This window comes from Triturus cristatus, chromosome 9 (assembly GCF_964204655.1).
Source record: "Triturus cristatus chromosome 9, aTriCri1.1, whole genome shotgun sequence".
NCBI lineage: Eukaryota > Metazoa > Chordata > Amphibia > Caudata > Salamandridae > Triturus > Triturus cristatus.
In genome coordinates, this window is record NC_140592.1 from 942,803,275 (window position 1) to 942,828,592 (window position 25,318).

Sequence of the window (25,318 nt, forward strand, 5' to 3'; positions counted from 1 at the left end):
GTAGTTCGGTCCGCGGCGCTTGAAAACGGAAGCGCTGCCGCGAACTACAATACCCATGGGGCCTAAGGCTTTACGTATGACGCCGCGCGGAACCGCCCATATAGGAAGTGGCGGCATCCGCGAGAGCGTCGGAAATTCTTTGTCCTGCAGTCGGGAGTGTCCAGCCGTTGTAGCGGTAGGGTAAGGGTGCTGAGCACCACCAATCTCTTCATACAGGATTTGGGCCCCGTGTTCAGGATATTGTTTGGGCATTCTATGGTTGGAGAACCTCTCCTGGCTCATACAGTGTGTGGGCTTGTCAGTGGTGTTAACTGACGTAAACCAGCTTTGCAGCAGGCAGGTTCCTGCGTTCTTGCCTCCTAGCTGTGGCTGTCCTACGGTCACATTGGGATTCTTGGATTTTTGCACGCTTGGATCATAGACGCTCTCTGTGGTGTTTTGTGTATCTTTGGTTTGATCCAAGCACTACAGAACACGTATACTTTCTTATGATTATCTACATCTGGAAATGTTGGTGACATAACCTGCTCTTGGCTGAATCTCAGAACTGATTGATAACATTACTCAGCTACATGAATATCAGTGTGTGTGCAGCGATAATCCTTAATGTTCTACTTGTCTTTTCTGGCTCTATTTAACAGGGGTACACAGAGTGGTATGGGACTACGCTCTATCTCTGTGAAGTGTAGTGGAGTCTTATAGAGGGTAGCTTCAGGAAATACTCATATATGTTTGTATGGTACAAGAGTATAGGTCATTGTGAATCTGTGTTATGTGTACAATGATTGGTTTTCTCTATGTTTCCCTCACTACAGACCTAACGGAGCAATTGGTGCTAATACTGCTCAACGCATACTAGATAGGAGGTTCTGAAATCAAAAGTGTCCTTTTTATTTGTTACAGGTATATGGTCTGTGTATTGGTTTGGGGTGCTCTATACTGGTTAGGTTAGGTAGAGAGTACCATACGGTATTTACTATTGTTGTTGTCATTACAGGTCTCCCTCCCTGCTGTTCCCATCCTTTCCTTCCATCGCTCGATCCTCCCTTTGACCTTGGCCATCAAGGCTAGGGTATATCAAGAGGTGGACCCTCCTGAGCACAACCCAATCCTGAGGACAAACTGAGCTGACACACACACACACAGGCACAGATGCATGCTCTCTCGCACACACACACGCATACTCCATCCTCTGTAATCTTTCCCGCACCAGTACTCTCCGTGTTGCTTCTGGGCCCTGCTTTCGTTATTTCCCTCCACCCGCCTTAAAAAAAAAAGAAAAAAAAAAAGCTTTGGCACTGCTTTATTTGTCTTTATTTACCAGTACAACTTGGATCAGTAAATAAAAAAAAAAAAGAAAACTTCACACACACGCTGTAGGTGCGTTCACGTGTTGTGCTTTTACCTACAAAATGACACAGCTGCTGCGACTGCATAATAGCATCTTTTTTTTTTTTTTAATTGGGGGTTCCTCTTTATCCATGCTGCACAACATCGCTAAACAAGCATTGGCATAGCCAATAGGTCTCGCCTTTGGGACATTAAGTATTTAGTTATCCAGTACAATATCCTTGGTGCAACAACATCAACTGTTGCATGGCTAAACACTTATAAGGTACAAGGTTTAGCCATGCAACAGCTGATGTTGTTGCACCAAGGATATTGTGCTGCAAAACTAAATACTTATAAGGTCCCAAAAGCGAGACCTATTGGCTATGCCAATGCTTGTTTTTAATAGTCATCAGTTGTTCAGAACTCCAGCTCATACTTAAATCTGCATTAAAGCTCTGAACCCTTTCATTTTTTTTGCCTTTTAACTCCAGTCTGCAGTGCCCCTCCCCGGCTCCCACACACCACCCCCCTTGCTCATCTCCCTCATGCTGACAGTCCTGCAGGAATATCCCGGTGCAGCAGCGCGGCGTTTATTTTGGGGGTTGGGATCGTGTGACGTTGCGATGCGAGCTGTGCCGGCTATTTGCAGTGCCCTTAGCGGTGCAAGGGGAAGCGAGGATGGGGAGGGCCGTGCAGTTGTGTCGAGCTGTTTTCGGAGAGGGTGGTATATTGGTGCTTAACAAAGGCAAACTCTGATTTCTGCATCACTTCGCAGTGCCCAAGGGTGTCAGACGCGTTTGAACGGTGTTAGAACCCGGGTTCTCTGGTTGGCACAGGTAGGTACTTGTGACAAGCAGGGGACCTTTCCTCTAGTCAGGGTAAGGGGTTACACTCCTAAAATAACCCCTGCTCACCCTTAGGTAGCTTGGCGCGAGCAGACAAGGATTATCTCAGAGCGTTATAGGTTAAGCATTTGTGAACACATACAGTAACCAAGTGACAACATTACAAATGGACACCACACAGGTTTTATATTAAAAATAAGGATTCTTTATATAGAGTTACCACAAGACCATTACACGACAAAAATACACAATACTGTTACTTTAGATGGTAGAAGGTTGCTTAGTTCTCTTAAAATCTTAACTGCAACACTTTAAGTCAATGTACCTTTTAGATGCGACACGCAGGGCAACGAAAGTGTTGCAACGATGTTGATGCAATGAAGTTTTTGGTGCAAAGAAATAAAGACGTGAAGATCTTCCAGATGCGTTACGCTTCTCCGATGTTGCGAGAAGACTCGACTCGATGCGTCAGCTACAGCGGCGTCACCCTTTACGCGATGCGACGACAGCGGCCTTGGCAGCGGCACTCTTCTCCGACGTTTGCGAGATGCTTCCGCTCGATGCGATGTTGCAGCGGTGACACCTCTTTACTCGATGCGACGACAGCAGCTCCGACGGCGGCATGCTTCTCCGTGGATGCGCGGCGCTTTTCTTGATGCGGTGCAATGCGACAGCTGCGATGGCAACACGCTTCTTCCTCGATGCGAGACTCTTCTCTTGATGCGGTGCGATGCGTCAGCTACGATGGCTGCGATGGCGACACGCTTCTTCGGCGTTGCGAGACACTTCTTGGATGATGCGAGACGCTTCCGCTCGATGCGATGCTGCAGCGGCGACACACTTTACGAGATGCGACGACAGCAGTTCCGACGGCGGCACGCTTCTCCTTCTTCAGTCGTGCTTCCAGCTCCTTGCGACACGCAGTCCCTCAGAAGGCCCAACAACAGCAGCAGGCACTTCCAAAGAACTTTGGGGAGCTGGGGGGTGAAGTCTGTTGTTCCTGAGACTTCAGCAGGAGGCAAGCTCTATTCCAAGCCCCTGGAGATCTTTTGAAGCACAAGTTGAAATAAAGTCTTTGTAGTCTTTCTCCTCTCCTTTCAGCAGCAAGGCAACCACTGCAGGCCAATCCCCCAGGTCAGGGACAGTACTCCTCCTTACAGCTTTCCCGTTTCCTTCTCTTCAGGCAGAGGTTCTTCTTGTCAAGCAGGATCTAATTTCTTGGGAGCAGGGTCCCAATACTTATACCCCTAATTCCTTTGTTACTCTGGGGTAGAAGGGCCTTTGCCCAGTCCAAACCAGTTCCTGAGCACTTTGTTGACATGACTCTGACTTTCTATTCAGGGTGCAGGGCAGAGACATCAGCCGCTCCACAGGAGGTGGAGCCAGCATTGTGGTGGCAGAGCACAGCCCTATTCAGAGTCCAGGTGCACTCCTCCCACCCATCTGGATGTTAATCTCTCTATTCACCACCAGGCTACCTAGCCATGCCCCTCTGGGTTTCCCCAGCCCTGTCACTCACACAAACCAGACAGGCAGATACACATCATAGCAGAGGCGGGCTGAAATGGTTAGGCAAGCAAATACCAACTTTCTAAAAGTGGTATTTGCAAACACAGAATATTAAAATAAACTTTACTAAAAGATGTATTTTATTATTCTGAGTTCAGGCATACTAAACTCGATTTTCTACCATGTTCCCTGGGTCTGTTAGGATCATAGGATGTAACAATTCTAACAGCCCATTCTGGCCTATGGGAACAGGTAGCCTTGCAATAGTTAAAAACGAAAATGGCTGTAATTCACTATTAGGACATGCCACACACATCAGAGCTTGTCCTACCTTATGCAATGCACCCTGCCCTTGGGCCTACCATAGGAGTGACTAATATGAAGTTAAGGGAAGGTTTAGGGACTGGCAAGTGGGTGCACTTGCCCAGTCAGCCTGACAGTACCAGACTGCACGCAGGTTCTGCAATGGCAGACCTTAGACACATTTTACTAGGCCGCTTCTGTGGGTGGCACAACCAGTGCTGAAAGCCCACCAGCAGCATTTGTATTTACAAGCCCTGGGTACTCCTGGTGCACTTTACTGGGGTCTGACAGTAAACCAAATAAGACAATCATGGAATCCAACCAACATATACATTTTAAATAGGGAGCACTTGCACTGTGGCACTGGTTGGCAGTGGCACAGTGCTCTGAGCAGCTAACACCAGCAAAACACATGAGGCACAGCGACAAAAAGTGGAAGGGAGACTCACGCCAAGGTGCCAGGTCTAACAAACAGGTTGACTTGGAGCTGGGCTGAACGGAGGTGGGCACATCTCTGCTCTTCAGGGTGCCGCCAGTGCCCAGGACTCGGCTCTGGAGGCCGATGTGCTGGGGTTTACAGCTCCTCTTCCGTGTTTGGCAGCTGCCTGGGATGGAAACGCCGCGTCTGATCGCACGTCGGGCAGATAGCCAGCTTGTCGGTAGCTGACAGGGCTGTGTCCTTACTTGCCAGGCCACCCTGTTCCTGCAACCGGGGGGCTAAAGGAAGTCGTAGAGCGGCAGGAGAAAGAAGCGGTTATTCTGCCCCAGTATCCCTCTATTGGTAAATTGTTAAGAGCCGGGACGTGTCAAACTTAAATCCACCGACAGCGGTATGGCGGTCCTGTGGAACTAATAATGCTCAGAACATGCTTAATATAAACACAGAGCAGAAGCGAACCCTGCAAGCACAATACTAGCATCAGCGCTTCAGTAGATGAATGCGACTCGATCATTAATTTTGGCAAACGACATCAGAGCTGCTCGGTTTGCCATTACTCCTTTGGAAATGTCTGAGGCAGGAGCTTCTGTGCACATTAAACTGGCTGTAGTGACGCCCTTGACCGGACGGTGCCAAGCAAATTGTTGATTTTTTTTTTCATTTAAGAAACAGTATTACTCTACTGCAAAATGTGGAAGGCCTAGTTCTTGAGAGGGCTCAAGCAGTGTCAATGCAGAAAGTCATAGTTTTAGAACCCAGCTTACCTGTTTCAAGATTTAGATCTAACACAACTCTCTCACGCTAAGCGGGTTCCTTCGGATCTTTTTTTTCTTCCCAAACTTGCTTCTACTTTTCTTATCTGCTTGTTTATTTAACAAGCAGATAAGAAAAGTGGGTGTGCTACAAGCTGACTCCTCATTGGCAATTGTACCTGCTCCTCCCTTTCCTTCAGGGCCGGACTGGCCATAGCAGGCACCGGGTGTGTTCCTGGTAGGCCGCCAGGTTGGAGGCCGGTTTTGGGCCCCTGTGGGGCCGTTTTTGTTACCGGGGGTCGGCAATATCTGCCCCCAGTAACAAAATCGGCTGAAACCGGCCCTCGCAAAACTACTCAGCTGCACTCTCCCTCACCCCGGAGGGGGGGAGGGGCAGCTGAGCAGTTTGCCAGGGCCGGTTTCTGTTTCCAGTCCAAACCTGCTTTCCTTCCCCCCCACCCAAAATCAAACTTCCCAGAGTTGCGCTCGTCAGTGCGTTGGTTGCTCTGTCCTCAGTACATGTTTATATGTGCGACTATTTGGTTTTCATCCTCCATTTCGTTCTCTCATTATCTCCGTCCCTCCGTCACTGGCTCGCCTCTCCTTGCGTGATGCCGAGGTTGGTCCCCAGACGGGCCCCAAAGCTGCAGACATTTTAAGAAACGCTCTGGAAGTATGGATCTAAAGCGGCCCGTCACTGGAGCAGCCCCGCAGCCGGAAGCTTGATTATGCAGATGAGGTTCCGCAGCCCCGCTGGCGGGTTTCAGTGCAGCCAAGAGAGAGCGCGTGCATTTCGGAACATTCGAATACATTATACCACCACGGGGGGTGTGTGAGTGCTCTGGCATAAGCAAGGCACATGGAGTCCCTTTAAATAAAGAACAGAAAACACCCCTCCCAGACGCCGAGATCATGGACGCTCTTAGCAGCTGGAGGGAAGGTTGTTAATAAGGGCACCCCTGCCAGAGGGGTGGCATCGTTGCCACTGCGGGAAGGTCACCCGCCGCGGCCTCTCCTTCTGTGCCCTCTCCCACTAGCATGCACCAGGGGCGGCTGGTGACATTTGAAAGTTGTGGGGCGTAAAATGATTAGCATACTGCACCGTTGCAAGCGAGCGTAGCGACTGAGCCCGAACCACCATATGAGGGGTTCGGGGGGGGTTCTCCCCCCGAGGAACTTTTGGAAAAAGAGAAGAAAAATGGTGCATTTTCATGCAAATTTAAGAAAGCAGGAAGGTTAATAAAGCAATTGTGAAAGTGCAGTTATTACATTAATAAAGAGATGTCATATAACATAGGTAGCTGCTTATTCAGTATAACCACAGAGCTTCATAACAGACTTCGAGATACAATGTATTTGAGTACCTCACTCACAGATGTTTTTTATTTAACAAACAACTAAACTGGTCGCAAAGTAGCAGAATTCAACATTGTTTACTTTATGTAAATGAAATCAGCACGTCTCTCTTTAAGAGCAGCAAACTTGTCAATAACTTTGATGTTAAAGTCCGGGATTTTCTTAACTAGCTTGCTCTCTACAGAGAGCATTGCCAAAGCATTGAGTCTTTCCTCAAGCATGGTGTTCCTGAGGAATGTCTTAATCCTCTTTAAGGCTGAAAAACATTGTTCAAACTCGGATGTTGTCATAGGAGTGGTAATGACAATTTTGAGTAAAGTCACTGTCTCTGTAAGTGACTTTTCCATATGAAGTTTATGTATTAAAGCCAGCAAAGTCAAGGCACTTGTGGCCCTCTGGTACACAGGCATTGCGTACAGTACAGTCAACTCGGTTCTCAGCTGATCTTTTTTGAGCATAGGATAAGCTTCCACAGCCTCATTCAGAGCATGCTCTGTGAAGGATTCATCATATTTTGCAAACTCTTCAGTTTGCAATAATGTGGCACTCACCAAATGTTTAGTGAAAGTAAAACGTTCTTGTGCCTGCACAATTACAATGTCACATATCTCCTTTGCAATTCGGACCAGAGTGGTTTGCTGTCTAAATTGTCAACCCCATCTCTCACTTTGCTTATGCTTAGTACAAACATAGTGGTATATACTTGCACTTTGACAGTATCTATCTCTTGTGCTTGTAACTGATGGTATAACAGGTCGACAGCAACCATTCTATCATGAAATAAAAACAGTAAGAACTGAAACTCTCTGTCTTGTAGTGTTCTAGCAAAGCCACGGGCTTCAGTCTGACTTTTGTAATCAAACTCATTATTGGCATCTATGGCGGCAAAACATTTCTCAAGGTCCTCCCTATATTCATAGATTAGGTTGACTGTACGGATGTTAAAGTTCCAACGAGTTGAGGATCCCCTTGGAACGCTTTTGTCTGCAATCTCATGAAGTGCTTCTGTTCTTTTGGGGGAACGTGAGAAGAATGCTGCCATGCCTCCTACATCCTGAAAGAAAATGTGTGTCTTGGTAATCTTTGATACTGCCTGTTGCATAATAAGATTAAGTTGGTGGGCATAACAGTGCACATAATGAGCATTAGGGTACACATCTCGAATTCTTTTCTGTACTCCACTAAGGCTTCCACTCATTACGGACGCACCATCATAGCATTGTGCGATACGTTTTTGTTTTTGAGGCAGCTCTGGAAAAATTAAGTTTAGTTGACACAGTATAGCTGCAGTAATGGTTTCTGCACTAGAGTCTCTTAAATGTGTGAAACCATAGAACCTCTCCACAACTTCTCTGTCATTGTCAATGTACCGAAACACTAATACGGACTGTGTTTTAGTGGCCACATCAGTGGTGTCATCAGCCTGAATAGCCACAAAGTCCGTGTTTTGCAACTCTTGCACAATATGGCTTCTCATAATTTTGAGCATACACTCAAGGAGTTCATTTTGTATCGTTTTAGAGGTGCCCTTAAACACTGTAGCACTTGCTAAATATGTTTCCAATTCCTTGTCTATGCTTGCCATTAAATCCACTAGGCCTCTGAAGATCCCAGGTTTTGAGGTTCTTTCTGATTCATCATGGCCTCGCAATGCCAGTTCGAAAGCACCACAGAAACTAATGCAATCAATTATTTTGGATAGAATCTGTCTGTTCCTATCAACGGCTTCATTGTGTTTCTGTATTGTTTTGCGGTATGCATCATTTATCTGCTGCTCAATCGGTGCGTCTTCCCCCAACATTCCCAGTCTCGTCAGGTTTTCCATATACTTTCTTGTGTATGCATGCTTCTTTATTTTTTCCGACAAATGCTTCAAGTCTGTTATTCCTTGATTTGTCCAAGAAAACTCACCACCAAACAGCAAGCAGGGGAAGCAGAACAGAGAATTTCTTTAAGGGCACCCTGTAAGCCAATCAGCTTTTGTGTACCAGGCGTTTGAGAATGTACGTTTGGACATTTTTCCTCTGTCCTGGGAAGTTTTCTGTAGGTTTATGTCAGGCTGATGAGGTCCTAATTGCTTTAAATGTAGTTTCTCTTCAAGTGGCCGTGCTTGGAATGACCTTGTAATCAGCTCTTGTACTGTATTCATGATGTCGATGCTGGCCTTACCAATATATATTAAAGAAACCTGTCAATAATCAAAGTACAATGTATAAGCTGCGGTGCAATAATATCAAATTTCAGTATAAATACATATATCTTGTGCAGTACCGCAATAAATCTCCAACAGCTCCCCTTTGCACAACATGACTGCTAAAAATACAGTCTTACTGCCTGCTGCCTCTCTGTGCCATAGTGGTTGCTGGAGGCACTGAAACAGACACTGCTTGAAAGCCTTGAGAGTGACCACATACATAGCCCTAACTCCCATGTAAAAAAATATAGCATCAGTTTCCTTACCTTTAACACTGGTGTTTGCTGGGTCGTAGCCGGGGTGAAAGAGCAGCAAAGGAGGTTGGGGCCTCTTGTTCTTCGCCGAAAAATTGCCCCAAAATTTGGTAATGTTTCAGGTTGTCAGGATTTACCAGGTGCTGAAAACAAAAAGGTAACAATTTATTTTTGAAACACTAGGGTAATCTGAGACTGGGGGAAAAAACATAATGCTCCAATTTTTTCCTTGCAGTTTGCATGCAGCTCTTAGATGACAGTTAATAGCTCACTGTTGTATGTTAGGATTTTAACTTACAAACTGCAAGTAACAAAAGGATCTCTTTAACAAAAGCAGTGACTCATTGACCTATTTACATCATGTGCATTTTGTGATCTGCATCAGGTACATGGTCTTTGCAGCAGGCACATTAACCTTCTGTGCTACCTTTCCATGAGTCAAAACTTCCACTAGACAAAACTCCGATCTCTCTCTAGGAAGAACATTAACCATCAGCATTATCATAAAATTTTTATTGTCTCTCGTTAGGAGGCCGCTTGCTAAAGCGCTTTGCTTCCCTCAGCCCCACACTGTTCAACGCCACATGGCATCTCTCGCTAACATCACCCAGATCCAAAGAAGCAACATCATCTCCTATGCCAATGAAACTTAGCTCATACTTTCCCTCTCTGACAAAACATCCAGCATCCAGACCACCCTCACTGGTAGCTGGGGTAAAGACCCGACCGGCTTAACTTGGGAGAGGGGAAAGGAGATGGGATAGGGGGAAGGGGTGAGGGAGAGGGAGAGGGGAAGCTGAAATGGAGAGGTGAAGCAGAAAGGGAGAGGGGAAGGAAAAGGGGGAAGGGAGAGGGGGTTCAGAGGGAGAGAGGTGGAGGGAGAGGGGAAAGGAAGAGGGTGAGGAAAAGGGAGAGGGTGAGGGAGAGGGGAAGAGAGAGGGTGAGGGAATGGAAGAGGGTGAGGGTGCGGCAGAGGGGAAGGGAGAGGGTGAGGGTGAGGGAAAGGGAAGGGAGAGGTTGAGGATGAAGGGGGGGAGAGTAAGAGGGCAAGGGTGAGGGATTTAGAGGGGAAGGTGGAGGGGGATGGGAGATTGGAAGGTGGAGGGTCGAGGGGGAGGGGAACGAGGAGGGTCAGGGTACATGGTGGGGGTAGAGAGGGAAGGGGAAGAGAGGGTAGGGGAAGGGTGGGGGTAAGGAAAGGGTAAGGGGGAAAAGGGAGAAGGGCGGAGGGAGGAGGGGGTGGGGGGAAGAAGGGAGAGGGAAGAGAAGGGGAGGGGAGAGAGAGCAGGGAGGCGAGAAGGGATGGAAGATTAGGAGGGAGAGGTGAGAAGGGAAGGGTAGGGGAGAAGATCAGGGAAGAAAATGAAGAGGGATGGAAGCGAAGGGAACGGAACGGAAGTTGATCGCAAGTGAAGGAAGAGAAGGGAAGGAAAATTGAGTTTCAAACCAGTTTCAAGTCAATTTCAAGTTTGGTTTCAGTTTGGTTTCAAGTTCGGTTTTCGTTTGGTTTATATACTCGCCGTGTCCCTTTAGACCCATCTCCACCCACTTCTTTTTTGGAGCCTGATAGGCCCCTGCTGCTTCCGCCTCTCGCGGGCCTCAGCTCCAGCTGCCAGCAGTGGTCCTCTCTGTCCGGTGCTCATGAGTGCAGTGCTGCGGCTGCCTGACAGCCTTTTATACCAAGGACACATCACTTTCATTCAGCAAGTGAGGAGGAGCGAGACAGAAGAGAGGGACGAAGAGGAAAAATGATGGGGGCAGTTCACAGCGGCAGATGAGGAGAAGTGGACACTGTGCTTGTCAGAGCAGAAGGCGGAAGTGCCTCTGTCTGGCCAGACATGCCCAGGCACGGTCTGTGTGTTGACCGGTGCGTAAGTCCGACCTTCACAATAGAGACTTTTCAACGTGCCATGTGGAAGTGTGTAATGCATATGTATGATTTTCATCATATCAGTGATTTTCATATAATATGATTATGACAGTCCAGACTCAGTATAACACATTTTGTACGATTACATTATTAATAAAATAATACACGATTATTGTGTATAATACAATATATAATCAAATAATTCCATAAAATTATACATACATAAGAAAATATCATACATATGATCAGTGATTCCAAGAGGTCGTGTATTATGCCAGGTCTGATACTCTGCTCGCTCTGCCTCTTACGCATTAAAATGTGTTTGCGTGAATTAATTCAGCAGCTCTGTGCGGGCTGCATTCACTGTGGAATTAAATCTCGTGTGTGCAGGTGCAACAAATCGCAGCCTTCAAGGGAGATGGCTGTGGCGAAAAGTGCAGCAATGCCACGTGCACTTAGCACCTTATGTGTGCAGTGTTCATGTGAGTGCCGCATGCACACCTCACCCTATGTTGGAAGTGTTCAACACCTCTATGACTATGAGGCCCTTATGTCCTAACTAGATGCATTCCTGTAAATACTGCTGCACAGACGTGCAGTGGTAATGCACAAATTACGTTCAGCCAATTCTAGGATATAGAAAATGTTCATTAAACATAAGGAAAGCGTGTGGTAAAAAGGTTTCACCTTTGTTTGCATTATGGCTTTTTCTTTGCTTATTCTGGCTACCTCCAACTGCCAATGCTCATCCCTGGAAATTACGTAACGTGTCACAGTAATTTATTGACAATGTAATAATTTAGCAGAGTGGTAAGGCTAGCTGGTTGCCTGATTTAGGGAACCGGGCGAAAAGGTTCTGGCAGTGCTAATAGCGCGCCTCTTTGGGACCCGTGTGCATAGAGCCCTACAGGTACGCAGAGCTGCGAAGAGCCGCGGGATATGACATCACATTGGAGGGCCTGGCCTGTCATAGGTGTTCGGAACACCTATGACAGGCCAGGACGAGGCCCGTGCTAGCACCAACTGCAGAATCCTGTGAATGGAACACCGTGTTCCATTCACAGGATTCTGCAGTTGGTGCTAGCGCGGACCTCGTGACATCACATTGGAGGGCCCGGCCTGTCACAGCAGAAGCACAGTGGAATTCAGAATCCCGCCGCTAACTGGAGACAAGAGGAGGGGATAAAAGGAGGCCCTGTTTTGAGTTGTTTTACACCCTCTTGTTTTACAAGTTTTAAAACATACCTATAAGCATCGGCACAATTTGATGCAATATGTATGTATATTCATATATTCAACGTTATCCAAATGCGTAGGCTCTCATATCCACTGGTACACAGCAAATCGTGAGTGCAGTCTAACATAAACCATCGCTCTTACAGAAGAATGCCTATTTTTTATTTCACATTCCATCCCTTCCCTTCATCTCATTGATTTTGTGTAGCATCTTGTAAGTCATGTTACCAACAATTCAATATGCGGCTTCTCAACAATGGATTTGGTTACCGAAGAGTGAAAGGGTTTCCGAGGCTGGTATCTGTACTCCTGTCATTTTTTTCGCCTGCTGAATTAATATGTAAAGATGACATCAGGGTTCCATTCACAGGATTCTGCAGCTGGTGCTAGCGCGGACCTCGTGACATCACATTGGAGTGCCTTGCCTGTCTCAGGGGTTCCATACACAGGATTCTGCAGCTGGTGCTAGCGTGGACCTCGTGACATCACATTGTAGGGCCTGGCCTGTCATAGGTGTTCCATTCACAGGATTCTGCAGCTGGTGCTAGTGCGGACCTCGTGACATCACACGCTCAACTCCCCCGGTCCCCCCTGGTAGCTGGGGTAAAGACCCGACCGGCTTAACTTGGGGCAGACTGGGGATGGGGACAGTCCTGGATGGGGAACAACATGAACTTAACTTTATAAAAAGTTTGCGGGACTCGGTCGGGAGTTCAGTTAAAACAAAAACACAGCAACAACAGATTACCTGCTAGGCTGCTACATGAGCGGAGGTCCGAGGAGACACAAGCTGGAAATCCGATTCGAATTTCGGAGGCAACAAGCAGGGATTCAATCACGACACTCACTACTGGCGGCAAACACGTGAGGGAATCGTCAACGTCGAGTCGGCCTGCTGCTGCGAGCCTCAGCCTGGACGTGACGTCACCACCCGAAAAAGGCCAATCACTGCATGGCTTCACATGAAGTCACACAGTGATTGGCCATACATAAGTGCGGCTGCAGCAGTGCCACCACCCCGCGGCACCCAATAAATGGATTGCCTCATGTTGCCTGCCCTTCTGCGCGGTGGACCAGTCAATCCTGGCGCTGCATGCAGCGCCCGGATTGGCTAGAGGGGCACAGTTACTATTCGCCCAAATGAGACCCGGGGGCTGCGGCCCTGGCACTGCTGTTTGAAGCAGCACCCCCTTGGGCCGCTGACTCCCTGATAATGGAAGATTGTTGCGCGCATGTTTGGGCTGGTCCTAGCCCAAAAATGTACATGCGCACTGTCTCTACTGCTGCAGGCAGCTGGTCTGGACTGTCACTCAGGCTCAGCTGCTGCGCAGTGCAGCCCAGTCCCTGCCCCACCCCCTGGCTTCAGCAGCCGCAGCGCATTTTCAGTCGGGCGTGTCCCGGTACTACTAGGTACCGGGACACGCCTATAATAATAATCAGCGAGATTGCGGGTCATTAACGGTGCGTCCATGTGGCTTAGTGGGGCTACGCCAGAGCACAAGTCCTAAAAAAAGAAGTGGGGGGAAGCTCCAAGTTAGGTGGTCAGAGGAAGTGACATCACGACAGGAAGTGACGTCACAAAAGGTAGTCCCCTCTTATTACAGGGAGACCCACTAACACACTGTGGAATGTAGCGTCATTCTCTGTGTTTTGGGGAGCGATTCTGTGAAAAGCTCTGTGAATCGACCCGGCAAGTTTATACGGCAATGGGGGCAGGTACAATTCAGCTACAATTCAGCTCTCTCAAAATCTACAGTACATTCACCAGATCAGGCGCTGGCCATTGGCCACATTTCACTCTTTCCTAAGGGGCCTTCTTGTAGCCTAGTACACCCGCTACCACCATGTGCCCCCTGGCAGCTGCCATGCTCCTTCCCAGTGTAATCCATGACCCACCATACTTGGTGGTAAAAGTATACGCACCTCTGAGAGGGGAATCTTGAAAGCCTCTGCAATCTTTCCATATAGCTCCTTCACGTTGGTGAAGCCCTCAATGCGGCCAGCTTTTGGGCAGGGGGGACGGCGTCCACCCGGTAAAATAAGTGGGGGGACGCCGTCCACCCGCGTGGTACCCCGACTCGAGCCCTGGGCTACGCCCCCAATGGACGCACCGCGCCTGGCATGCACCCCCTGCACCTCCTCGCCCATCTCGCTAGCCACATCTGCCCTTCCTGCCGGCTTCTTGCTATCTCTGCCCTTGTTTCCCCCGCCTCTCTTGCTCCCCTTCTGAGCCCCCTGTATGTGTATCTCTTGCCCCCTGCCCTTGCTTCCTTCACCCCTCTCTATCTCGTTCCCCCGTGCGTGTCACTCTCTCTGCTCTTGTTTCCATCTCCCCCTCGCTTTCTTCCCCCACTTCTGAATACCTGTGTATCTCTCTCTGCCCTGTCTCTCTCTCCCCCTCTGACCTCCATGCGTGTCTCTTCATCTGCCCTTGTTCCCCTCCCACTCACTATCTCGCTCCACTTCCCCGTGTGTCTCTCTTTGCCCTTGTTTCCTTCTCTCTCTCGCTCGCTCCCCTTCTAATCCTTGTGTGTGTCTCTCTCTGCCTTTGTACCCATCTCCCCCTCTCTCTCGCCTCCTTTCTGACCTCCAGCGGTGTCTCTCTCCCTCTGCCCTTGTTTCCTTCTCCCCTCACTATCTCGCTCCACTTCTGACCCCTTGTGTATATCTCCCTCCCGCTGCCCTAGTTTCCATCTCACCCTCTATTCCGCTCCACTTCTATGTGTGTGTACGTCTCTCTCCTCTAGGTTCTCTTTCCCCTCCCTCGACGCCTGACCCACGTGTGTCACTCTCTTCCTCTGCCTTGTTTCTGTCTCCCCTCGCTCTCTCGCTCGACGCCTGACAGCCCCGTGTGTCACTCTCTGCCTTGTTTCCGACTACCCCCGCTCTCTTCCTTCACTTTTTCACTTTGCTTGAGAAAAATACAACCTTTCAGTTCACTCCTAACATTCTGAAACAAGCATTGAAAATGCAATAGGTCTCGCCTTTTATTAAGTTAAAGCCATTTGCTTTGCTATACAATACCATTAGCAAAGCAAATGGCTTTAACTTAATCAAAGGCGAGACCTATTGCATATTCAATGCTTGTTTGGTGTTGCAGCGAGCCCTTGCCACAGTAGTAATTCGCATTATTGCCTCAACATCCGCCTTGGTTATTTGCGGGCTGCAGTTCGAAAACTGGCGAAAGAAAAGGGTGGGGCCAGTCAAGCAGAGCATTGGAAGAGATAATACTCATCTGTCAAGAGTAAGGCAAACAGTGTCCTCTAAGAGATGCCAGCTTGCTTTCCACGGGGAGTTCGCTTTCCTTTTTTGAACTAAGTCGGAAAGATGCAGCTGCAAGGTGTCGAGTCAGCCCTATATGTGTTTAAAGTAGAGTGACGGCTGCTGCCCTTCATCCTGGGCCAGCTGCGTTCCAAGGCACGTGCAAGAGGGCTGAGGCATTCCTTGGTTCCAGGAAACAGTCTTCATGCTGGTAGCACTGCATAGTTACAGCAGACAATGGCCGCAGGCAGGAGCGCAGCCAGACTCAACTTCTGGGGAAGGGAGGTGCCACTTTTTTGGGAATTTGAGTTATTTTCAGTGCCCGGGTCAAAACTACTCATTGGAGGCTCAAGTTTAGCACTGTTAACTGCTGCATTTAAAATGCAGCATTGTAATACACATTTGGGAAGTAGACGATGCAGGATGCTGAATTTCATGTTCCAGTGTCTGGGATAATCAGTGACAAATGGAGTAGTCTCAGCCATGCTGTACCCAGTTGAAAGGTCTCATCATAATAAGGCTTACAATTATTTTGCAAGCTATTTGGCTCATCCTCTTCGCATCACAATGCTTTAGACAGCTGTTCTTAACCTTTGGACTTCTGCGCACCCTAAAGAATCACAACTGGAAGCCAGGGACCCCCAAGATATTTTTACAATTTGATCTGCAAGAACAATGTGCAAAAAATATACAAACAAGTGTTTGTGCATTTGAATATGAGAACTACTACAACTTGTTATAAGACCCAGGTTGATTTCACAAATCAATACATAGTGATGTGAAATCAGAGCTCTTGGCACTAGTGGTTGGACAGAGATAGCACCCTGATGTACAATTGTCTCGGACAGGCAGAGGGAAGCAATCAAGCTTGGTATAGACAACGCTATAGATAATGTAGGGTTTTTGTGTCAAACGGTGACAAAGACTGTGATCGCATCAAAGCTCGAAGACCAGGTGCCCATTATGTCAGAATACATGTGGCCTATTGGGAAGCTACCCTCTTCCTGGTCTGCCAGAGTGGGAGTATTTGAGCTTAAAAATGCAGACATGCCCCCTTTCCTATACATGAGGTATCAGTTCTTGGAGTTTGTAAGTGTCTGCCCATGTAAAGCAGTGAATGAGAGACCATGCAGCCTAGAGGAGCCTTTTCGACTGTCTACCTGTGTATACAGGTATTTAGCTCAAAATGCTGATGATTATTGACAGAAAATAATGGTTAAGGTCATATGGGTTCGCGGACCTCCTAAACGGGCTTCACGGACCACAAGTTAAGAGACGATGCTTTCGAAAATTAGTGGCTCATGGTATAGCTTAAGCACATCTGATTAGTTGCTCATACTGGGTTTATCATGGAATACCTTTACTGTATTTGCAGGAGAGGATGTTAGTACACAAGACATCTCTCTTGCTGTGATGCCTCATGGCCATTATGACTCATAAGGTGCTGAATCTGCGTCCCTGATCATACATAGTAACCATGGGTTCAAGCTTGCAGCCAATGTTCTTGGTTTTGATACACACTGGATACTCCCATAGCCCGCAAAGCAACTCACATTGGACAAGATGTTGGACAATAACATGGACCACTGAAATCAAGCACCACGCGTGAGTATCAGTGATGCTGGCTAAACAATGAACAGATGCCCCAAATTTGCCATATACCCACTTGCACTGCTAGCAGCAGATCATAAAGTCGTAACAACCTTTGTGAAAGTATCCTCCACTGTCACATGAAGAATACCCAAGGTACAACTTAAATCTGTGGATGTTTTACAAATGTTTCTGTCCGCTGATTGCATTGTAAGTGTGTTTTAGTTTGAGTCTTGGAATGATGAATTGTGGCTTAACAAACTTCTTACAGAACAAAATGGTAAATGCATAAAGCTGCCTTCTAATAGGAGAGGTGGAACTAAGTAACAAAAATAATTGAAAAAGATTTTGGCTAAACAGGAGTAATATAATGTGTGGAAAAAGAAGTTGAAGTCCTACTATGGTCTACCATGTTGCAGTATGCAGGGGAGTGGGTGCAACAAATGTGCCCAACAATCCAAAATAAAATCTTGTTTAATTTGTAGCTGTAGAGGACTGTTTCTTCTGTGCAGGGAGGAGGTACTCCAAGACAGTAAAAAGCTGTGCTTAGTATTTTCTATTTACGGCACCACTCTCTTGCTACCTTTACCTGCTCCCAATAAGCCCTTAAACCATGTTTAAAGACCTGATATTATCAACCTTGCTGGCAGTGGTGGCTGGCATCTACGGGGAGGGAGGAGGCAGGCACGTGCAAACATTTTAATTAAAAAAAAAAGACTACCTTAACCGGCGTCCTCTGGCTTCTTCAGCTCCGGACCTCTTCTCAACCACAACCAGATGCTACAGTGCAGGCCACCAATCCTGGTGCTGCTCTCACGCTGTGAGAGCAGCGCCCTGATTGGAGGGAGTCGCCTCACTCGCCGCTCCCGCGAGCACTGGATACCTGCACTTACTCTGACCCATCTATCTTAAGACAACTAGGTTAGAGGTTTCAAAGTGCGCATGTGTGGATGGCCGTCATAAGACGACTGTCCAAAAAGACATGCACACTTTGAAAAGTGCAAACACAGCCCTCCCTCCTCCCTGCTGCTGTCATTTAGCAGCGGGGGATGAAAAATAAAATGGTAATGTTTTACCGTTTTATTTTTCATTCTGTGCGGGGTAACTTAAATGGGATAACTCCCCTCCGCTCCCAAGGAGGAGCCGCCCCTGCCTGCTGGTCTCTGTCTTTCCAATACCTCAGATTTCCTTCCCACCCTCCTTTTTGTTCTCCCTACTTAACCTTTCTCAGTTGTAGGCACACAGCACAATGTACTTCATGGACGGAATCATGAGAAGTCTCACTGTTGACACTGTGGAGTAGTTTACCTTCTTGTGACTCTCTATGCCTTCTTGAACCGATTTCTAAATCTCTCTCATCCTCTGATCTTTCTCACAGTCACCCCACACATCTACCTATTTCTCTCTTCGTCTTCCTGCACTCTCCTGCTCTCCATTGTTCCTCATTTACCTGTCCTTCCTACTTGTTGGTTAAATGCCTAAGGCCAGATACCCATGAAGCACTGTTTATTCTGTCTTAAGGAAGAGCATTCCATCCACAAGGCTCATTTGTCATTCTCTCTGGTCTCCAATCCCTCCTTTACTCCTCACCCTGCACCCACATATCTCATCCATTTCTTTAAGCATTTCTCCAAAAAGCCCAAAAACGATTCTGATTGAAGTGAACAAGATAGCCTACAGATCCTTATGTAGTTTAGAGCCATATGAAGAGAACCCATATAAACTAGCCAGAAATAATTTTGCTCTGAATAATGCCAGGATAGAATCTCCCGATGGGCTGTTTAATATTAGATACAGCTGACCTAGTTGGTACCGCAGGTGGCATTCCTTGTTTATCATTGCCTTGTACTGAGTTCTGTGACACAGATTTTCATCTTGCCAGACCCCCAAGTATTTACATGTCTTGACTTCTTCTATGCGGTCCGCGCCAATCGGACATTTGTATGAGCTTTTAAATGTACCAAAGGAGATGATTTTAGTTTTGGACACATTTAGTTTTAAATCGTTGCTGGCAATGTAGTTGTATAGACATGCAAGGGTGCGCGACGGACCGATGGGGGTATGGTCCAGAAGGACCATGTCATTTGCGCACTGTAGAGCTGGAACATGTACAGTATCCAGTTTGAGAAAGAATGCCCCTGACTTGTTTTAGTACTGGTATTAAATCAGCAGTTTCTAACTTTAAGAATTAGTGAGGCCAGTAAACAGATGTTTCAGCCTACGGCTAGTAGGAATCTTCCTGGATTCTTTGGTGCAGTCTCCTATCTTCAGCCGCTCCCATTTGTCCTTGTACATCAGGGCAATGGCAGATAAGAGCGGTCGGAAAAGCCCCATGTACTTAGTTCTCCTGAGAGTACATTTCTGTTTACTTCAACGAAAGTGGCATTGAAGTTTAAGCAGCACACGTAGAGGTTAGATCCACTGTCAGTTGCCTTTTTTTCCATTAGATTGGTCGCCAACACATTGTCTAGAGTTTCAGAGCTCTTCTGAAATACAGTCTGGAAGATTGGCCACAGATCCACCACTTCTGCCCATTCCGCTAGGTAAGAGAGCAAAACGCGGGCAAAGGTTTTTGCCTGGCTGTCAATTAGATCAATGGTTCCATCATTTTTTGGGTCTTGTAGGTTTCCCTTTTTAGGCAGCGGGTGTAAACTTTAGCCCCTCTCAGAATCGGGGATTGTATTTTCTTCCAAAATATCATTGTACAGAAGGCAGAGGGGACATTCTCAGAAATCCTGATTCGATTGGAATATTGAACTGAGGAGGGCATTTGGGCCAGCGGCAATATTGCCTCTGCTTTCCTCCTCGATCTTCTTCGCAGTGAAGTTTAGTGATCCGACGAGAATTACATTTGTCGGGGTGAGTCAGATGTTTATTGTAATAGAGCTTGGATATGAACTTAATTCACGTTTCAGCATCAGTGCTATTAGAGTCAACCTTGGTATATTGTAATGACCATGCTAATCCCCAAAACCTACATAGATCTGCCCATTGCTTAATCTTGTACCATCTTTCCCGCTCAAAAGCATTTTTCTTATTCTACCATGATCTGTCATGTACTTTCACTGGAGGTGCAACATGGGCTGGCGCAGCAATGCAAGATTCACACACAGAGGAGAGGGAGACATGACAGGCATAACAGATGCAGAAACCCTACAAGTTTTCCTCACCAAAACAGGTACAGCCAGTTTTGCGCTAGTGCAAGATTCTATCACACGCACAAAACAGTTACAGCAAAAGTAGAAGCATGGCAGCTGTGGGCGTCCCCTTCCTGGCAGGTGAGAGTTGCCTACAGCACTTTAAGCAGGCCCAGCAGTGGCAAATGCCAGAGGTGGGAAATGCAGAAGAGAAAGCATCCAAGCAGGAGAAACAGAGGTCACCCTGAGGGTTTCTCTACAGAGGTGGCACAGCGATAGACATCACTATTGTAGTCACAACCTCAAGAGAAGTAGAACAAGGAGAAAGGCAGACACACAAGGCTCTTCTTATAACGTTTCAGTCCGGGTAGATCCTAGTGGTAGACGTCTGTGGATAGGCAGGAGAACAGGAGGGGAATCAAACCGAAAATCCCCCCGGCAGTCAGGCCTATGTGGAGCCGGTCTGTGTGGATGGCACTAAATTCACTACCATGCAGGACACCAGTGCTGCTTAGATGCTGGTTGATGCTCCTGTAGTAGATCCATCCAAGGTCCTTCCTGCAGTCTACTGTCATGAGAGCGCTTGAGCTGTTTTTAGTACCCAGTTGCCATAAAAGCGCTTCAGGCAGGAGGCATTAGAGATGTCCTGGTTAGATTAAGGGAAGACCTCGTTAAGGATTGCTTGTTGGGAAATTAACTTGGAGTTTGGTATTTAATAGAGGCTGAGAGCTCAATTACCGCACCCCCGCCCCTGCCACTCCACCCTCCTGCCCCCCAGGAGCAACTGCGAGGGAATATGAGCCCTCAAGGAGATGCTTGCGTGCAGTGATCCGCCTCAGCCAACCTCCTTTGCATTGCAAACATTTGCAAGACTTAAGGCAGGCAAGCTTTCACAGTGAAGGTGGCTCAACTGTGAAATACGCTGACAGCCGCAGTTAGAGCATCTACCGATTTACTGTGTTTTAGGAAGGCTCCGGATACCTGACTTTCCCCCCCAAGTAATTCTACTGGCTGTTTATGCCCTTTAGCCTTAGATTGTACCAGTACCAGGGATACAGTCTTTGCCAAAATGTAAAGAGTGACATCACAACCGTGTTGGCAAACATATGTTGCCTACATATACAACATAATACTCTTCAGCACTATCTGTAAGGATGACCTGAAACATCTAAACAAGGTTCTGCAGGTAATGCAGAGAGCTAAGTTGGCGGTGAAGCAAGCAAGTACCAGATTCGGCACAGGTTAGTGATCTATCTTAGCACCAGGTAGGCAGAGGGGAGTTCAGTCATGTAGAGGTCAAAGTCAATGCTAACTTGAAGTGGAAGGTTCGCCTAAGGCAGACCCAGGGGAGGGCCTTTTGTTGGACTTGTGGAGCATCACCTCAATTTTATGGAGATTTATGACAGCATAATTGTTCCAGTGAGGTTTTCACTTCCAAGAATCAGCCCAAACAGGACCATTTGGCCTTTGATAGGCTCAGGTGTCTGAGCTGAGCGAAGCCCGGTGCTATTAGCTTGTTTGGGGGTTTGTAAAGCACAATGCACACCCCCAAGGGGCTATCATGGCGCTAAGAATTACCTCTACTGCAAATACAATCACCCGCTGATGCCATGAACATTTTTTACCATTGTGGTTTATTTCTTCTACCTGTGATCCTCATAAGGAGACCACTCCATTCACATGTTCTGCTAAGTGCAGTAGGAAAAGAGCGCTACAGATAACTTTTAAATAAGTTGTTAAATTCCTTCTTAAAATGTCAGAAGTCAGAAATTGTTTAAGCTGGAGCGGTAAGGAATTGAATTCCTGTCCAGCTATCGCTGAGAACGCCCCTAACCTCCAAAAATTAGACGGCGAGCTTTAGGGACAGAAAGAAGAAATGTACTCCATGTTCACGCTGTATGCATTGCATTGGGGGCCCTTGAAGTATATTGCCTTTAAGGTTGTGCGGTGCTCTATATGGTTCAGTGGTAGTGAGGACTGCTACCTTTACTTTTCCCTGCAGGTCCCTTTGCACTGATCCTTTTATTTCCCCCCATCATGTACAATTCAGTGTGAAGACACCTGTGTGTAGGTTTGGATACAGACACAGTTAAAGGAGCAAGGGGATCTTTTTTTTTTTTTTGCTTGCTGGTCATGGACGAAGCCAGTTCCAGTAAGTCGTCCTGTGATATAACAAGTACAACTCCTGAACTCTGAACTGACTAACGGTATGTGCAGGTCAGCATATAGAATACACAGGAGGTGAGCTGACTGCTCAACCGTACATTAAGTGTTCTGTCAGGCAGAAGACCCTAACAGCAGCACATAAAGAGAGCGACAGCAACTCTAGGCTTGGGTTTCATGCAGCTACGACATGCCTGAAAAGAAGATGCAATTTGTAAGGATTGATTTACTTCAAAGACCTGGGGCTAGGTTTTAGTAGAAGTCTACCTATCAGTGGCAGCCGATACGGTATAGGGTTGGCGTGAAGAGGTGTGGGGAGGATTTAAATAATAATTTCACTTGCCTGATTGCCACGTCTCCCACGTCGTCCCTGCACTCTGACCGGACGAAAGAAGCACCCAGACTCTTCTGAGCCAGTCACAGCGCTGCAATGCAGCATTGTGATTGGTCTGAGCACCACGGCTCGGCGCTCAGATGAGGAATCGAACTCTGGGCACGTTCTTCACCCAGGCTGTATTGCAGCCTCGCTGGAGGACATGCAAAGTGCACATGACGGTTTGGCCAGGCCAAGGCAGCCGGCAAAACCATCATGCGCACTTTGAGAGTGCAGCAAGCACTGCTCCTCCCTTGTCACATGAGGAACCTGGCGGATACTAAAAATACAATGATGATAACTTATGTTATTATCATTTTATTTTTTATTTCACACTGCTCTGTGAGCAGTGGGGCGACGCTTCCCCGCCTTAGCGGAGGAGCTGCCACTGCTACATTTAGATTCAGGCCGGCTGTCCCAAGACCAGGCTCTAGCTGGCCCTTTATGATGATCCATTGCTGAGCTTTTACTCAAGTAGTTCTGCACATCTTACTATAGAAAGGCAAAGACCAGAGGAACTTCTTGAGCAGTAAGTAATATATTACAATATAACTTTGAACCATGGCAAGGTTACACCCTCGCGCACATCCAAGATCCTATCAGTGGTATGATTCTAAATTAGAGAAATGCTCTAGGGAAACATCAAGAGGGACAGCCACCTATGCCCCAATATTCCTCCGTCACACAGGTGAAAAGAAGAAAACACTGAAAACCAAATAGACGTTCCCGAGCAAGAACAAGGCAGTTAAGCCAGTAAACAACAGTTCTCAATAGGAGTAACAAGAATAATCCAGAGTCCAGTGAATCACACAAACAGATTTCTTCTTTTATTTCTTTAGTCTTCTGTGTTCTTATTAGCAGCACCAAGATAAGGACAATAGCCAACACGTGTTTCGTCTCGGGTAAGTTGCCCGGCGACTTCCTCAGGGCTTAAGGCACTTTCTCAATCCCAATCAAAATATCAGTTGAAGGGGGAGGTTAACGTATCAAAAATCGAAAGAAACGGGAGAGTGCTCCGATCGCCACCAGTATTGCGTATAAGTGTCAGAGAACATGTAAAGTGCACATGATGGTTTGGCCAGGCCAAGGCAGCCGGCAAAACCATCATACGCTCTTTGAGAGTGCAGCAAGCACTGCTCCTCCCTTGTCACATGAGGAACCTGGCGGATACTAAAAATACAATGATGATAACTTATGTTATTATCATTTTATTTTTTATTTCACACTGCTCTGTGAGCAGTGGGGCGACTCTTCCCCGCCTTAGCGAAGGAGCCACCACTGCGACGCTTAGATTCAGGCCGGCGGTCCCAAGACCAGGCTCTAGCTGGCCCTTTATGATGATCCATTGCTGAGCTTTTACTCAAGTAGTTCTGCACATCTTACTATAGAAAGGCAAAGACCAGAGGAACTTCTTGAGCAGTAAGTAATATATTACTACAGGACAGAGGAAAATACGTATCTGCTGCTGTTGAGGAGACAGGGTGGTACACTGCTGCAGGAGGGTGCTGAACATCCGCATCTGAACGAGGTGCAAACAGTATTTGAGGCGCTAGATGTCTGGAATGGAAGAGACTTTCAAGTAAAGAAGTGTCTCCTCAGGGTTGTTATGTCCTGGGCCCTAGGCCCACATTCAGGGTTAATGACCACGCAGACACGATAGTGGGTTACTGGAACTGGCCACGAGCACGTGCACCTGGGCCCTTTTATTAACAGGCTCACGTCACTCGTGACGCCTGTGATGGATGGGTGTGGGGTGCATGTGTGCCCACTCCCCCAAAGGACTGGTTAACAAACTCAGTGTCTGCGGAGACACTGGAACGTGTCCAGTAGGACACTGCAAGGGTATTGGTGAATTTGATGTTATCAGTGTATAGAGTCTCAGGGTCTCCATGTTTTGATTGAACATGGGAGGGGGGGGGGGTCAAGAGGGAGGAGCCCTGGGGAACTCTTCTTCTGATAAATAGTTTGGGGCCTGACGATGTTGTGTTTTCCCCACGCGCTTCAGACACATCTTACCCACTTTATAAAACAATTAAATACGCGACTGGTGCCTTGTGATCGATCCCCTGTCATGTGTGGTGCAGTTTCTGGCTTTGTCTTCTTAGATAAACGTATGTTGCATTCTATTATGTGTAGTTTCACTTTTAAGGTTGTGAGCAAAGCATTAAAAAATAGCATGGAGACTGGCTGGATGTTATGATATGAAGCAACTTGGCACGCGTGAATATGCTCAGAAAATGAAATATTTCTGGATTAATAAAAAAATACATAGCGTGTAAAACAAATATGGCAGCTCCCACTAAAATAACAACGTACCCATCTAGGAATCTCTAGATTACGAAAGAAAACGCTGTATTCTCGGGTTGTTTTCATTGGTGTCTTGCTTGCGCGGTGCCCTGCCCTCTGACACATTCCATTTCCCCGAGGCAGGAAATGAGGTAACGTGGTTCGCAGCCGTTTGGCAGACCAAGAGGCGAGGCACCGTTCACTCCGTGGGAACTGTAGAAAAGAGTGCCCGCGACGAGCTTCCTAAAAAGGAATATTGAATACCCGCCGACTCTATTTTTGGACAAATGCGTCAAAGTGGCCTCAAGTTAAATATGCATCACCTTTTTTACTTCCGTAAAATCGATAGAGAAGAGCATTGTACGCGAATGTGTTTGCCGCAGGGATGACAAACCACGTGACGACAGGCTGGTCGGAC

At 47.2% G+C, this 25,318-nt stretch overlaps 1 protein-coding gene across 1 annotated transcript in view; it reads right to left on the bottom strand.

The window, feature by feature from the left end:
- Positions 1-6,537: 6,537 nt before the first annotated feature.
- The window catches only part of LOC146799117 (zinc finger MYM-type protein 1-like), a 33,364-nt gene continuing 14,583 nt past the window's right edge, over positions 6,538-25,318 (bottom strand). Inside the window, exons 2-3 of the mRNA XM_085628047.1 lie at positions 8,997-9,127; positions 6,538-8,724 (exon numbers count right to left, since the gene is read on the bottom strand). Coding sequence (XP_085484173.1) covers positions 7,129-8,361 — 1,233 coding nt within the window. The 5' untranslated portion in view covers positions 8,362-8,724; positions 8,997-9,127 and the 3' untranslated portion in view covers positions 6,538-7,128. The remainder of the gene's footprint in view (positions 8,725-8,996; positions 9,128-25,318) is intronic.